General features: G+C 39.4%; 4 protein-coding genes across 5 annotated transcripts; 2 read left to right on the top strand and 2 right to left on the bottom strand.

Annotated features, from left to right (window-relative positions):
* Nucleotides 1–200: 200 nt before the first annotated feature.
* LOC135941900 (alpha-tubulin N-acetyltransferase-like) lies at nt 201–4,840 on the top strand. Of its 2 annotated transcripts, XM_065487677.1 has the most exons (7): nt 201–421; nt 488–637; nt 2,419–2,590; nt 2,650–2,840; nt 3,118–3,202; nt 3,773–3,813; nt 3,995–4,840. In XM_065487677.1, the coding sequence occupies exons 1-7, from the start codon at nt 315–317 to the stop codon at nt 4,119–4,121; spliced, it is 873 nt and encodes a 290-aa protein (XP_065343749.1). In that variant the 5' UTR covers nt 201–314; the 3' UTR covers nt 4,122–4,840. The 2 variants fall into 2 exon arrangements, with proteins under 2 accessions (XP_065343749.1, XP_065343758.1); XM_065487686.1 differs by lacking the exon at nt 3,773–3,813 and having other exon boundaries at nt 202–421.
* A 1,020-nt stretch (nt 4,841–5,860) lies between these two features.
* Nucleotides 5,861–7,425, bottom strand: LOC135941937 (polyisoprenoid diphosphate/phosphate phosphohydrolase PLPP6). Its single transcript, XM_065487756.1, has 5 exons — nt 7,286–7,425; nt 6,938–7,012; nt 6,731–6,865; nt 6,572–6,671; nt 5,861–6,513 (listed from the first exon to the last, which is right to left on the bottom strand). Exons 2-5 carry the CDS (start codon nt 6,938–6,940, stop codon nt 6,110–6,112), a joined length of 642 nt encoding a protein of 213 aa, XP_065343828.1. The 5' UTR covers nt 6,941–7,012; nt 7,286–7,425; the 3' UTR covers nt 5,861–6,109.
* A 64-nt stretch (nt 7,426–7,489) lies between these two features.
* On the top strand, nt 7,490–11,414 carry LOC135941746 (zinc finger and SCAN domain-containing protein 21-like). The gene is made up of 5 exons (XM_065487444.1): nt 7,490–7,768; nt 7,827–8,284; nt 8,618–8,918; nt 8,973–9,299; nt 10,182–11,414. Exons 1-5 carry the CDS (start codon nt 7,616–7,618, stop codon nt 11,043–11,045), a joined length of 2,103 nt encoding a protein of 700 aa, XP_065343516.1. The 5' UTR covers nt 7,490–7,615; the 3' UTR covers nt 11,046–11,414.
* On the bottom strand, nt 11,399–15,011 carry LOC135941782 (motile sperm domain-containing protein 2-like). The gene is made up of 10 exons (XM_065487512.1): nt 14,762–15,011; nt 14,380–14,529; nt 14,015–14,195; nt 13,791–13,954; nt 13,554–13,735; nt 13,452–13,503; nt 13,289–13,401; nt 13,046–13,234; nt 12,625–12,768; nt 11,399–12,574 (listed from the first exon to the last, which is right to left on the bottom strand). The coding sequence occupies exons 1-10, from the start codon at nt 14,850–14,852 to the stop codon at nt 12,383–12,385; spliced, it is 1,458 nt and encodes a 485-aa protein (XP_065343584.1). The 5' UTR covers nt 14,853–15,011; the 3' UTR covers nt 11,399–12,382.
* Nucleotides 15,012–15,108: the final 97 nt, after the last annotated feature.

Raw genomic sequence — 15,108 nt, 5'->3', positions numbered from 1 at the left:
GTGCGTTACGAAGAAACAATGGTGATAGTGCATCCATGCCGTTCTAGAAGGAATTATTTGGCGCGTTTGGCGCGCTCGAGTGGCTCCGCCGGCGAACTATGCAGTGTGCATGACATCACTGGTCGACACTGCGTGGAGTGGGGTGACGAGCGGGCTGCGACGCGGCCAGTGATTGGTGCGCGTGACGTCATCCCGTTACTGTTGTTTTGGTGCGGTGCCTCACTCGAAGAAAGCAACTCGCTCGATTCGCAAGCAAGCCGTGAGAAGGTACTTTACTTTGGTAGTCCGAGGCTGCCGTACATCCAGCCGAAGACATGGAGTTCAACTTTTGCATCAACGATGTCCTTCCTCACCGACTGAACTGTATAGACGGCTCGATGCTGCCCGATTCTTTCGAGTCTGATGATCGCCAAATGATCGCGTGAGTTGTCCTCCCTCCGCCCATTACCATTTATAACTGACCTCTGGGCGGTCTGCTCGTGAGCAGGGAGTGCCAGCAAAAGGTGGCCATCATCCTGGACAAAATCGGAGTGTCCTCGGGCATTGCGCAGGGTCTCCAGACGCCCGTCACCAGTTCCGACCGCCTCAGGAACTCCGACCACAAGGTTTACCTGCTCACCAATCCTGATGGAGATGGGTGAGTGCAGAAAAATAATTTGAAATTGTTCAATTTTTGCTTAAAGTCGATAATATATTTGGCCGTTTTTTAAGATATTTGATCATAATATATTTTTTATTTTATATCATTTTATGAAGTTTGTCGATCAATAAAATTGATTTTCTTTAAAATTTGCTGAAATTCTTCTATTTTCAATTTAATTTTCATAGAATTATAGAAGTACATATACCGCATGCTGAGTGAGTGCAGACAAACTAATTTATTATATAGGCAGTTCGTATTTTAATTTTTGTAAAAAATCCAAACTATAAGATCCTTATATGGGAGACACACTTTTCGCCCAACTTACTCTTTTCGCTAGGATAGGGCATTAAAATTGATTCTTACCATCAGAGCGAGAAGAGTAAGTGATCGGAAAGCCCCCATATTTCTTGAAAAATCAATAATTTATACCGCTCTGGTAGCAGAAAAATTGCGCATTGCTCAACAAACTCAAGTTTTAATTGTTGAATTGATTGTTGCACTTTTCATGCTAAGAGGAAATTCGCGTGTGGTTGTTGAGCTATGCGCAATTTTTCTGCTACCACGATGTATCCATGGCATGGTAATGAAATTCCATGCCTGAAGACCGCGTGCAGATAGTTGTTTATCGCTTTTCGTAATTGAATTGGACGGCGTCTATTGTTAGAATGATTATGCTGACTACATTTCTCATAGTTTGCATATGGAGAACTCACAATTTTCGACCAACTCACACTTCTCGGTTGGATAGGGCATTAACATTGATTCTTCCCATCAGACCGAGAAGTGTAAAGTGAGCGGAACGTGTGAATGCACCGTAGTTTTTTAACCCTTGGGTTAAAACTCACTTCACATTGAAATATTTCACTTGCGACGTGCGCATAGTTGCGTGGGTCGTCTTTAATCCGAAAGCCGTAGATCACTAGAAAAGTAAAACAGAAATCTCGTCACTCCTCAGGCGAGACAAATATTTTAGTATGCAAAGCAGCTGTCAGGCTTAACACGTTGATTATTACATCCAATCCATGTTCATTTATGGCAATCTAAATTTACCATCCCACTCACAAAACACTGTTATATTTAGATTAATTTGTCATTTAATGTGGTTTTGCAGGGCGGTTATTTATTCTTCTTTTTTACTGTCGTTGATTTGATCGAGGGTAGAATTATTAAAAGCTAGTAAAACGTATGTTAGCTGCGAGGGTACAACTGGTTTATTTATTTATTTGTCTAATTTAAAATTTGGATTGAAATTGCTATTTTGATAATATTTTAAATAATTTCAATCGCGTTTAAATCGAAATTGTACCGTTTTTATTTTGATTTTGACATTTTAAATAAATTAATCTTGTTCAGATATTTTCTGTATACGATTTAAATAGAAAATTGTGTTGCAATTGCGTTCTACTTCATTGTAAAGAAAAAATAATATTCAATATTATTGAAATTCTTTTGAAAGATTAGAAGAAGAGCTCGAAGAATCCTCGGCTCCCTCATTGTTTTATTTCAGGAAAATTGAGAGTCATTTGAAGTTTAGTTTACGCTTCATCACAATTTCTTTACCACAAAGAGCAAAGTAATTAATCTTGACTTTCATTCTAAAACATCAATAGCCGCAACTTTCAATTTCCCTTTTGTCCATCCTCGCCGAGGCACTCTGCCGCAAAAGCGGCGACGTTTTCTCTCATCCCGCCATATTAGGGAGGAAATTTATTCCGTTGGCTCTCGTCGATGCATCGGACACGCACATTGAAACTATCGCTCACTCGTTTTCACAGTGGAGACGGCACCGTGGTCGGCCTTTTAAAGATCGGCCACAAGAAACTGTACGTTTTCGACGCAGCTGGCAAGCACCATGAACTTACTCCGATCTGCGTTCTCGACTTTTACGTGCACGAAAGCATGCAGCGCGCCGGCTGTGGAAGAATGCTCTACGAGCACATGCTGCAGGTCAAACTCCATTGAAAATTAATGCCTTGCTCGAAATCGATTTTTTGGCCAAATTGCAGGCAGAGAACATCAACCCCGAGTACTTGGCGCTTGACAGGCCGTCGGAGAAGCTGCTCGGCTTTCTGAAGAAACACTACGACCTGGTGCATATCATTCCCCAAAACAACAACTTTGTAGTCTACGACAGGTTTTTCAGCACAAATCCCGACTTACTGCCAGGGTACAAAAATTCTGCAAAGATTGACTCCAGGTAAGAATCGACTTTTCTGTGATTTTTCAAGGCTGAATCGACTGCTTCAGCTGTCTTAAAAAAATTCATCTTATCTCAAAGGTTTGAACGGTCAGTATGTTTAAAGGTATTTCACCTTTGAATGATCGTCTTTTTTATTTTATTCTCGCCTTTTCCGTTAGTAATTCATTCATTTAAATTTCCAGTCTGTTCCAAACCGTTGCCTTTCAGCGAGAATAAATAATCGTGGATTGATTTTTTTTACTTAAATAACTTCTATTTAACAATTTGTTATCAGTCGAGCAGCTGGCAAATCTTCTTTTTCCATCACGCCAGCAAGTGGAAGGGCTCTGGTCAGTCGCCCCGTTGGAGCCATGGATAAGGTAATCTGGTTCTAACAGTTTAGGATAGAAGAGTCCAAGATAAATACAAATCTGTAATCTATGCTTTCAACTATTGGCTGATAAAGTTAAAAACTGTTTATAAAATAAAAATCTAGAACGGAGATCGCATGGATCAATTCCCAACAAAGTTGGTTTACAATACTTCTGCTATTCTAGTATTCTATTTTTTATGTAAATCCAGTGTTTTGGGCGTTCGTGTTTGGTCTTAAATCCTATTTGATAATGGGTTGGAAATAAAAAAAAAATATTAAACCTATCGCAGAAGAAACATCAACAAATTCTTGCATCTATATTTCTCAACAAAAATTAAAATTAAAAAAATATTTCAATAATTACGATTTAACATATAAACAAAAACGTTTATCTATGCGTTTTGATGAAGATATTGTCGGTCAAAGTATGTTTTCTTTCTTTATTTTAACTTATCTCAAGTAAGACCTGAATCATGCCAAGAAATGATGTTTCCTCTAAAAAAAATTAATTTGATTACTTCCCTACTCAAAAATACTAATTAAAAATATCAATTATTCGCCAATCTTCTGCTTCTAGATGATGGATTCTAACACTAACAGTAACTGTTACTCAAACGGGTAAGCCGCTTATTTCTTATAACTATTAACAAAAATGAATCAGAGTTTTTCTCCTGCCGCATGGTTTAACATTCCAAAATCTTCCAATATTAAATTTAAGCCTTTTGAGACCAACTAACAAAAGATAATTCGCGGTGAGCTGTAGCTTGAGCGCTTATTTCGCATTATGCTGGGCTTGCAGGCAAAGTGACAGTCCTCGTCACGCTGCCACCCCACGCAGCAGTTGTGCAGCTTCCGTCGTAACGGAGGATACTCCCGAAGCGCCGGTGCAGAGCGATCTTAAATACCAACACCAACGTCTGTGGTAAACGCGATCCTTGATGATTGATAACCCTCCTGTTTTTCCTTTTTAATTGGTTTACATTTTTTGATACACGATCTGCGACTTGGCTCGCAACAACAAACACAGTGTGATTATAAATTATTTGATTTTTCCAGCAGGGGAAATCGCTTCTTTTAAAGAGCTCAAATTACATCGATCAATATAATTTAACGCCTTTGCATTTAAAGCTTGACTAATATTTGCTATAAATCCTATAAAAATCTAGTTTGTAACTGAATTATTTGGTACACTCAATAGGCAGCTTAATAAATTATTAATACGTAGCTGTAAGGTTATTCCATTGTTGGAGCTCTAACACATGTTGATTTTTCTTATTTTGGGTTTCAAATAATTTATAAAATTCCAAGTTTACTTGATACTTGCCCCGATTTTTATCGTTACAGCGAAATAATCTCAGTAAAATACTATCCACACTATCACTATATGCAAAACAAGTTGTGCTTTGATCTGTGTTATGAAGGCTGTTTTGGCAGTTGGGTCACGAGTGATGATCACGAAAGGGCTGAGAGCTACTGATTTCTTTAATGCCAATAGATTAGCATAGGAATTAAATGAGCGAAACACGGAATTAATGCCACCAGCTTTTGGAACTCTCCCTGCAATCACAAAAATTGTGAAACCCTAGATGTTGTAAACTTTCTGTGACGCTGCATGTTTAATAAATCGCAAAAGTAATAAATGAAAGTGCCCTTGTGTTTTATTTAATTTTAACAAAAGACTAGAATTAATGACAAAGAACCCCTGCATGATGACCAAAATTAAAAGTATTTTTGCATCATCAGCCATGAATTCATTTACTCTATCGATTTGTCTCGTCAAGAAGAATCTAATCACCAATAATCATCGTGTTTGAACGAAAACTGGGATTAAAAATGTCCAGTCCGTAACTTGAAATCAATTCTAGAAAGAAAATTTTAAACTAGTGGGTATTGATTACATCACAAAAGTGAACACGTTTGATGCAAAGAAATATGTCAAGGGCGGTCTGATCGCGGGGTTTCCCTGTGACGGCGACGAATCAATGTTTTTTTTGTTTTGGGCGTTAATGCAGATACTGCTTGTATTTTTTGCCATTGTGCACGAATCTCAATAATTAATGCATGTAAACATTAAACGTGAGTAATAATAATAAACAGTAATATATGTAAATAGATAAAACATATAATACTTGATTTCATGTTAACACCGAATCTGTGTTTGAACGATAACATATGTGCATTTAAAGAATTTTTAAAAGAACAGTTCCTCAAGATGTATTGTAATTACGTTGATTGCGTCTCACCTCATCTCTTTTAACAATTATATTGTAAATATTTGCATTTATTTTTCTGGATATGGAAACGTGGGGAAACACAGCCCTGCCGAACTATAATAAAGATCATTTTGAAACTAAAGCTATTGCAGGATGCATCATAGAATCTACACTTTGGAGCCTTTTTCTGGAAGTTTTTTTTTAAAGCAGAAATTGTTTGATCATCGTTGCAAGTGTCAGTCATTACTCCTTAATTGTCTCTTGACTTAAATATTGTCAGAACCCCTTATTTGAATTATTACTTTCTTTTTTGAGAAAAAAATGTATTGCTTGGATTTTGTAACAAAAAGATATTAAAATTATTGCACACATCATGACTTAAAGCTTTAATGAATTTCCTGAATTTTTACTGAAATTACATTTATAATAATGAATCAAAAAATCAATACATCAAATTGACATCGCCATTTATTTCGCATATAAGAAAAAACTTGAATAACTACTACTGAATAAGATAAATTAATCGCATAGCTTGTTTAAGTTATGGCTGGATACCGAAAGAACTCTACACTGGTGCTTTTGTCTGGGAGATTTTTTTAAAGCAGACAGTTTGATCATCGTCACCAGTTTCAGTCAATTACTTCCTGGATTGAGCACGGTTAATATTAAAAACGTTATATTTGGTATCGATTACAAAGAAATCACACATGGAAGCTGCCACCTTCGTGAACCTCATCAGACAAAATTGAATAGAAGTACTGGGCCCAGCTTTCTGAGATCCACAACAGAGCCATGAGCAATGTTTCAAAAAGTCCAAGGAAGACTCCTGCTCCGATGTCCAGCAGGTGGTGTCTCCTCATGAGTGCCCTGGAAATGGCAACCGCAGTGGCCCAAGCGACCAGCGGAGGGTAGAAGATGAAGGACACGGGCCACAGGTAGATGAAGAAGCCTGCCAGGAACACAGCTCGAGTGGCGTGTCCCGACGGGAAGGAGAACTTGTCCGGACCCACCATCATCATGGAGTTATCATTGGCTCCTGCAGCTGGTCGGCGCCGGCGGGTCGCAGACTTGATTAAAGCCACCAAAATGATGTCCACAATCAATCCTGAAAAGGGAGAAATTTTGCAGGTGGCCGTAGAAAATGGATGTTTTGATTTATTTACCAAGCAGGAGGTTGATTGCCATGTGTTGGATTTCAGAACTCGATGAAAACCACATAATCATCAGAACCAAGCACAACCAAGGAATTCCATGACAGGAAATCTAAAAGAAAGTTTTAATTTAAGATTTGAAAATGGATAATTTCACGGTAAACATCAAACCTCTAGTCCTCTTCCGTGGTTTTTCAATGATCTCAGGGCTGTAATGTTATTTGCCCAGCTGCAAAACTTGTTTGTCAGCGTAATATCCAACTCCAGTATTTTCTTTAAAGAATCTGGCTGCTCCCTTTTACCTCCCTAAAATATTGGGTTAAAAAGAAATTAAATAATAATATTAATATAATATGCATTCCAAAATGATTTACAAACCATTTTAGCGTTAGTGTTGTCAAAAAATTATTTGGCTTAGTCAGTCCTAAAGATCTCTCAGAATTGGCTGACGAGCTGGAAACAAAAATAGCACGGATTAAATAGAATTCTGACAGAGGACGGACAAAAAACAAACAAACCTAGGAGGGCCGGAGTTGACTTATAGATATGAAATACCACATCAAAACAGCATAACAAAATGAAAGAATAACCTTATCTTTTATCTTATAGCAATAATAAAATGTTTACAGATAATATGGTTAAAATGTACAATTTTCCCTTTAATATAATAATATGTATGTACATGACAAAATATTTGAATAACTAGAAAACGAAATAGACATTTACCAATGAGTTCAGTAATTCGCTGTACAGCTGGAAGCCAGTCCAAATTAATTTATTTACAATTAGAGCCTGCTCTCGCCTCCGCTCTTTAAAGCCAGGCAGATCATCAACACATCAAAATCAAACCAATCGTCAGCGGAAACATCTGATGTGGGCGTGAACTTGCACAAATCGCTCGGGGGCGTAGCTTGCTGCTCAAACTCGAACAGGTGATGTGAGACGATGCACGCAAAATGTAAACAACAACAAAAATAATACAGCTCAATCGATGGCCTCGTGCTATTTATTGTCTTTGGCATTTAATTTGGAGCTGCTAACGCGAATGAAATTAGAATGAAGCAGAACAACCAAGGTGGTGATTCATCGGGATATTTAATACAAGGCTTTCGACTTTACTCGGACAATAACCCGTGCAACTATGTGGGCTGCAATTTGCCCAACACCACTCACTACCACTGCAATGCCTGCGGCTACGGCACTAGTCAAGTGAGATAGACCCCCCTGAAAAATAAAAATCAAGATTCTTTATCGGTCCAAATTTCAGACTGAAGAGATGCACAACCACAAGACGAACTGTCCGTCGCTCAATTTCAATGCCTACGGACGCAACTACGACCCCATGTACCCGACGCCATCGCAGCCGCAGGATTGCACCACCTTTTACCCGATGTATGGTCTTCCGCAGACGACGGTGCCTCCGACCATCTCCCCAGGAACCGGCTCCTTCTTCCGGACGCAGCCAGCCGTCTTCAGTCCTTTTTACAGCAGCTACGACGGCTATGGCAGCCAGACTCACGATTCGTGGTCCACGGTCCAGAGGCCGCAGAGGGACGTTGACGGCAGGCCACCCTCCACCAAGGAGCGGAACACGCCGTCCACTAAAGTGCCCGTTCCAACGCCTTCCAGCTGTTTATATAACCAAAATCCTGAGCAAACCTACGTGGAGTTGACTGATCAGTGTTTCATGGGACGAGCCATAAACCAACAGCCCCCCAGATCTGGGTAATAATTTATTTTATTTTACAATGATGATTCCAAAATTTGTCTGCAAGTACGTCCAAGCCACTAGCATCAATTTTAAGGTGCTAAAATAGGATAATAAATTCTTAATGTAGAATTATACATTTTTCCTTCATTTAAATTTAATTTTATACTTAAAATTAGGCGGTGAAATTAGAACGGTAGATGATTTCTAATCTTCATTGGGAAATGATGTACATCTTGCTGAAAACTGCAGCATTAAAACCTTCTAATTCGGCTTGGTACTCGTTTAAAACTGACTATTAAAAATCGCCTTAAATTCACAGCCCTAATAAAATATCCTTGATTTTTCAGGAGCACTCATAAACAGTTGCCAAGCATCGATCCGACGTTCAATTTCATCGTGGTGCCTGAAGACGGAACTTATTCTCCTGCTCCATTCAATTTCCAAAACGATGGCTTTCCTGATAAACAAAACTCTTTCTCCGTTGTGGATGAGCTTCCAAGTGAATCCTGCATTCCGTTCCCTCCTGTCCCGTCACACCAGCCGCCTTCGTGCCTGCTGGAGAACTCCACTGGCGACCAAGACTCTGACCTGGGATCTGATGAGCATGAAATTATTGTTGAAGAAACTGGGGATGAGGCCATTCCAAATGTAATCCTTTTAAAACCATTAAAAATCAACATGGAAAACTTAAAAAAATTGCAGATGCTGAAGCAAAACTGTGCAATCTGCTGCGAGTCGTGCGGCTGGTCAGCGGTCACGATTAGAGAAGACCATCCGCTGACCTTGTCCTCCCAGACGCCGGTGTGGATTAAACTGCAGCAAACAATCGGACCAAGAGTGAAGACGAAATTAAAGGAGGGTGTCGTGATGTGCTGCAAGTGTCTGCACCTCCTGAACACCGTGGACCAGCTGCAAGCGCAGCTCACAGAGACCTCGGCTCGGTTGGTGGAAAGATTGAAAATCAATGAGGCGGAAATGGACCAGCAGAACCACACTAGTCATGAGCTTCTGCTTCTTGGCCAGCCAGATGTGAGTAGTATTAAGGGCTGTGAATTCCGGGGCTTTTGGGGAAAATTAATTGAATGTTTTTAGCCAATATCAGACTAAAATACATTTAGACCATTTTAAGTACAGTTGAGTAGTCAAAGATTTGCATGTCACCTTTGCTTTTTACCATACAAGCTGGAAATGTGTCGGAATTTCTTGAGGAAAACAAAATTAAACCAAAATTTCTGAGCGTTAAAAACTCTTTAATTAATTTAAAAAAATGATTGTTTTTTGTATGTCCACGCAATTTATTTAAATTTATTACTGCTGACCGTTCAACCATATTATAGAATATTTCCACTACCGCTTCCTTGGAATTTTCTTATTCTTTTTCATCGTCCTACATTTTTTTAACCAGGATTTTTTTTACAATTACAAGCCTGATCGAATGATTTCAAAATAAAACCAAGATAGATTTTAATTTTATATTTAATTTTCAAAAACAGTTTGTTACTGATTTTGAATATTGCGCTACCAGATTTTTTTAAATCCACCATCAAAATCCTACATGCTGTTTAAATTGAACTAAAAAATGAGTTTTATATTTTTGTAGTTATTTATTGAGATTGTTTGAAATCGAAAAAACCCGTTACCGACTCGTTAAAAATAAAATAGATTTTAATTTTCGAAAATCTTAAAAATGTTGGTAGCACTAATTTCAAACTTTGAATTGTTTTTACTGCAAAAAATAAAAGTAAAATAAGCTCCTTAGCATTTTTTTGGATCTTGATTGATTCCCCTAAAATTCCTCGCATGAATATTATTTATAATTCCCTGTTAAAATTAAAACTCTTGTTAGTTTAAAATTATTTTAGACTGAATTTTAGTAATTTTGCTAATCAAGTGGTAAATAATATTTTTCAGAGGGAACAAGTTGACAACGGTGCCATAGTTCCCGAGCCTGTTCTCCAGGAAGCAGCAGAGGCTCCAAAGTTGGAATCGCAGTGCCAAGCGTCTTACATGTTCAATTTAAAATGCGACGCTTGCGGCAAGGAATTCAACACTAAACGCTCGATAACTAGTCACATGAGACAGCACATCAGGCAATCTAGAGTAAAGGTCAAATCCAAGCTGATCTGCGAGCGGTGCGGCAAGCAGTTCAACCACCGCAACAACCTAGCCGACCACAAACCGGTCTGCTCGGGCGTTTTTCCTCACTCGTGCGGCATGTGCGGGAAGGGGTTCGTCTTGAAAACCAAGCTCACGGTGCACGAAGCCACCCATCAGGGGAAATTCCCACTGCGCTGCGAGATTTGTCAAAAGGGGTTCTTCAAACTCAGCGATCTGAGCGTGCACAAGCGGACACACTCTGGCGAGAAGCCATTTATTTGCGAAATCTGCGGCAAGAGCTTCGCCAGCGTCGGCAACTACAACCACCACTCGAAGCTGCACAGGGATGACCGGCCGTTTGTTTGCTCCATCTGCAATAAAAGGTTTACCAGGAAAGGCTACCTGATGGTGCACATGAACCGGCACAACGGCAACAAGCCTTTCCAGTGCGACAAGTGTGAAAAGTCGTTCCCTGACCGCAGCAATTTGTACCACCACAAGAGACTGCACGAGGGTTATAAACCCTACACGTGCCCCATTTGCAACAAAGCTCTGAGCTCTGGTCTGCAGGCCCACATCAGAACGCACACTGGCGTTCGACCGTTCGAGTGCAAAAAATGCGGACACTCATTTACAGCAAGTAATTCGCTAAAAAAGCATTTGAAACGACACAAGTAATGTGACACTGGAAATTGATTTGTATTCTTATGCCCAATCAGCTTAGAAATGGCTCTTGAGGGGAAATGTCAATACCAATCTAGTCGTTTTAATTTCCACATTTTGGTTTTAATTCCTCACATTTTAAACTAATAGTTTTATGGCCTAGATGCTGTCTTAAACGATTATTTCCCATTTTATCACAATTTCCTATCATATTATATTTGGTCTAACCGTTCTAACGAAGCTTTATTTTACTCTAAACCACTAAGCCAATTATTAATATTTGGTTTCCATTTATCTATAGAACTGAAAAAAATTGTTCAAGTTTAGAAACTACCACCAAGAGATGAAGACTGATATAATAAACAAACTTTTTAACGATAAGAATTTAGCAAATTTATTTCAAATTGCAATTCAGGTGACAACCTCTGATCATATTGAAAAATAACAAAAATAGACAGGAGCCGTCACAGCAGACTGCTCAACTATAGATCTACGTCTCGAATGGCAGTTTACTCACTAAACTCCTAAATGCATGTAAATATTAACCATTTATCACTAAAATGATGAAGTCTATTCGAGTGATGATTATGCAAAGTCTTTAGAGAGAGGAGAGTCCTCAAAAGAGGAGCAAATGAAGTAGATTTTTCGCAGAAACATTCATTTCAGCTGAATGTAGGACTTTTTGTTTTGTTTTCGACAAATTCTGGATATGCGTATATTACAGCTCCTCCTCTAGCGATGCAGTAAAATTATTAGAGCGAATAATTGTACTGCACCATTGTTTATGTGTATTAGGGAAGTATTGCAGCCTCGAACACAATTTATTTTAATCACATCATTTCCCTTTTAAAATTTTTTAACAAGGTTGACAAAAGTGTGGCTATATTGCTTCCCTGATATTATGAATTTCTGCAGCTGTCCTATATCTAATTGGTTGCTGACTGGTCAGTTTCTGGCAACCATTCGAAATAATGCTGCTTTGAAATTCGTCAAGTGAACCCAAATAATCAATTAGCGAATTAGTGCGTGATAATATAATTATACTTTTTGCGCTCTCTAATATATAATTGCACTTAATCCCGATGGACCAACACTTTTGAGGCCGCTAAACAACCTTGTTTACAACAAGACGAAAATAACAATAAAATCTTGAACAAAAGCAGTTTCAAAGGGTCTTAACATCAATTTCGATCAATCTCAATTTTAGCATTCATATCAGAGAGATAAGAAAATACACAACCTTCAAAATTGACAAATACCAATATCTCCTTTTTAACATCAAGATAAACCTTACACTATTATAGCCTCAATCTGTTCTCTATTTCTTTTCTGCATTTGATTTTAAAACGGCATTAGAGCTCGTCGGCGTTGACGGAAAATAGATTGGGGTTTTCACTCGACTCCTCAAATTTTGGTTCGCTGATGACCGTGAACCAGATGGCGACAGCCAAGACTAGGGTCAGCAGGAAATTGAGCCACATCAGCATTCGGTTTGTACGGAGACTGCGCTGGATCTCCTGCTGGCTATGCAGCATGCGCTTCATCTGAACATCGCCGTCAGTTTCAGATTATTAAATTAAAATGGAATTTTCACCTCTGCGGCCATCGTGGACAGCTGCTTGTTGGGGTCAGCGGGGAATTCTTTGCCGGGACTGTCAGGCACGGTGGAAACCACACCGGGCGCGTCAGTGCTGCATTTCAGTCTGTGCTGCTCTACCTGGCTTCCTATATTGCCACCCTGATTTTTGGAAAAAAACTTTATTTTAATATTCTTAAGACATTTATATGTCTTAAAAATCTATTTGCAATGTAAAAAAACCTGCTAGCATTGAGAATATTCTGCAATCATGTTTTAGCCAGTGTTATTTTAGCCCGGTCTAACGTTCCATCAGTTTAAACATAAATAGCAGATTAGTTAAATATATAAAAATTAAAATTTAGAATGCATAAATGGAAATGAACAATTATAATTTTTGACCTTCGGGCATCATAAAAACCATAAAAATAACACGCACCTTCCATATTTCCGACACCTCCTTTCCAGATTCGGTGACAGGAAGCGCCATGATGAGAAACTTGTCTTTAGCCAGACCTGGTCTGAAGTAGCCGTGCTGGAGGACCACGTTTATTGACGCCGAGGCCTGGGGACTCAGCAAACCCATACTAGGTCGAACGCGGAACTTCTCTGGTGACGTGGTTTTGATCTGTGATCCATCATCAGTTAAATAATTTATGGGTCAGTGAATAAGGACATTCACCTTGAAAGTAACATCTGAACTAGAAATATTCGTCACAGACACACTCCCATGCAGCTCTTCATTATTAGGCAAAAAGACAAGAACATCGTTGGGTTGAATGCTCAAAAGAGTCACTGAAAAATCAGATTATATTTACTGAAAAAAAAACGACGGGAAAACTCACTTCCATTAGCCTTTGGTATGTCAGGAGTGCCATTAGTGTCGGCAAAGTGGACCTAGGACAAATTTAAACTATCACAAAAGCACAAAACTTTTTATTTTGCACCTTTTTCCTTCCGTCATCCTTGATCACTTCAGGCTGAAATGAAAAATCGTAATCATCTGATCCTCCCCAAGAAGCGAGACATTGGTCAATGGGAATGTAGTTGGTCACAGTCTTCTTATCCACCGATTTAATTTTCTCTGCCGCTTTAGGAGGAAGCCAGCTTTTGATGATCTTGAAGGCAGCTGTCACATTTAATTTTTCAATTCTGATCCCAAACGCTATAACGGTATGTCTTACCGTTCAGAATCCAAGGCATTTCAAAAACTATGATGTAATTTAGGAAAGATGGGTAATAGCACTTAAACAGGTTGATGAGGTATTTCGTGAATTCCATGTCCATGTTGCCCAAGCCGCAATCAGACATGTCAAAAAACAAGGTGATCTGGTCGCCTTTCGTTTGTCTGAAATGAACCACTAATTTTAATATTTTATAATATTTCCAGAATTATTTTAATTTATACCTCTCGAGTCTCTCAAACCAATAGATTGTGTACTTCTTCAGGTCATCCATGTTATGCTGACCTTTGGTGTGGGTTTTGACGCGAAAAATCAGCAGAGGTTTTCCGTCCTTGTCCCTGTTGTGGGCAAACAAACCTCCTTCGTCTTGGAACGGTGCGTGAGCGAACATCTCGATTTTCACATCTGTAAAATAATGCGGTTCGGATTTCAATTAAGGCAACCTTGGACACAAATATACATTCTATATTTTTTCTATTTTCCTCAAGTCATGTAGAGTACAAAAACTCTATTGTGATGAGTCACAAATGGAATGGATGGAATGACAGAGCGACTCAATTGTGAAATTAATATTTGTATTTTATAATACCATTTGTGCCAAAGGAGTTTCTCCACTCGCAAGAGTCCCAGAGCATTTTGAGCGCCTCCTTCACGTCCTGATCTTGGTGTTTGAGGAACCTCTTGAGCCAGTCGTCGTTGGCCGTGATCCTGTTCATGTCGGCTGGATGGAAACTACCATCTGAAATTTTTTGCACAGATGTTACAACAGAGCTAGCTAAGTAGTGACCTTTAAAGCGCGGTTCCGTCAGGGCCCAACCGCAGATGAAAACGGCATTGAAGCGTTAAGGTCATTTTTCATAATATTGATTCTGCTCTTTTCTTTCAACTCCCTCGCGTGATGAAAGCAATCAAATCTTCCGGCCGCACAATAGCGTGCACCCCACTTTGGAGACAAGATTACTATTTCTCACCTGTGATCGACGCGCTGTCGGACTTGAGTTTATCGAAAAATGCTTGCCGCAATTCGCTGACCAACTCCTTTGAAGGCTCGGCCGCAGTCATTTTTGGAGGCCGAGGGCCGACAAATCAAGCCACACACGTTCGATCACGGGGACACCGACTGCAAAACTGCGATTATTCGAAAGAGTGGGAAACGTTGTCAAATGTCAGTCTTTCCTCGGCCAGCTGGTTGCAATGCTGGGTCGGGTGCTGGGGCTGTGGCGGGGAAGAGTTGCACTACTCCAGCCACCACACCACACTCATCTCCCTTCCTCTCGTCTCAAGCTAAAAATACCGGTAAAGTACTGAAAACCGGTTA

Source organism: Cloeon dipterum, chromosome 1, assembly GCF_949628265.1.
Source record: "Cloeon dipterum chromosome 1, ieCloDipt1.1, whole genome shotgun sequence".
Taxonomy (NCBI): domain Eukaryota; kingdom Metazoa; phylum Arthropoda; class Insecta; order Ephemeroptera; family Baetidae; genus Cloeon; species Cloeon dipterum.
The sequence above is the reverse complement of the archived record's forward strand: the minus strand, read 5'-3'. Positions and strand labels throughout refer to the sequence as shown.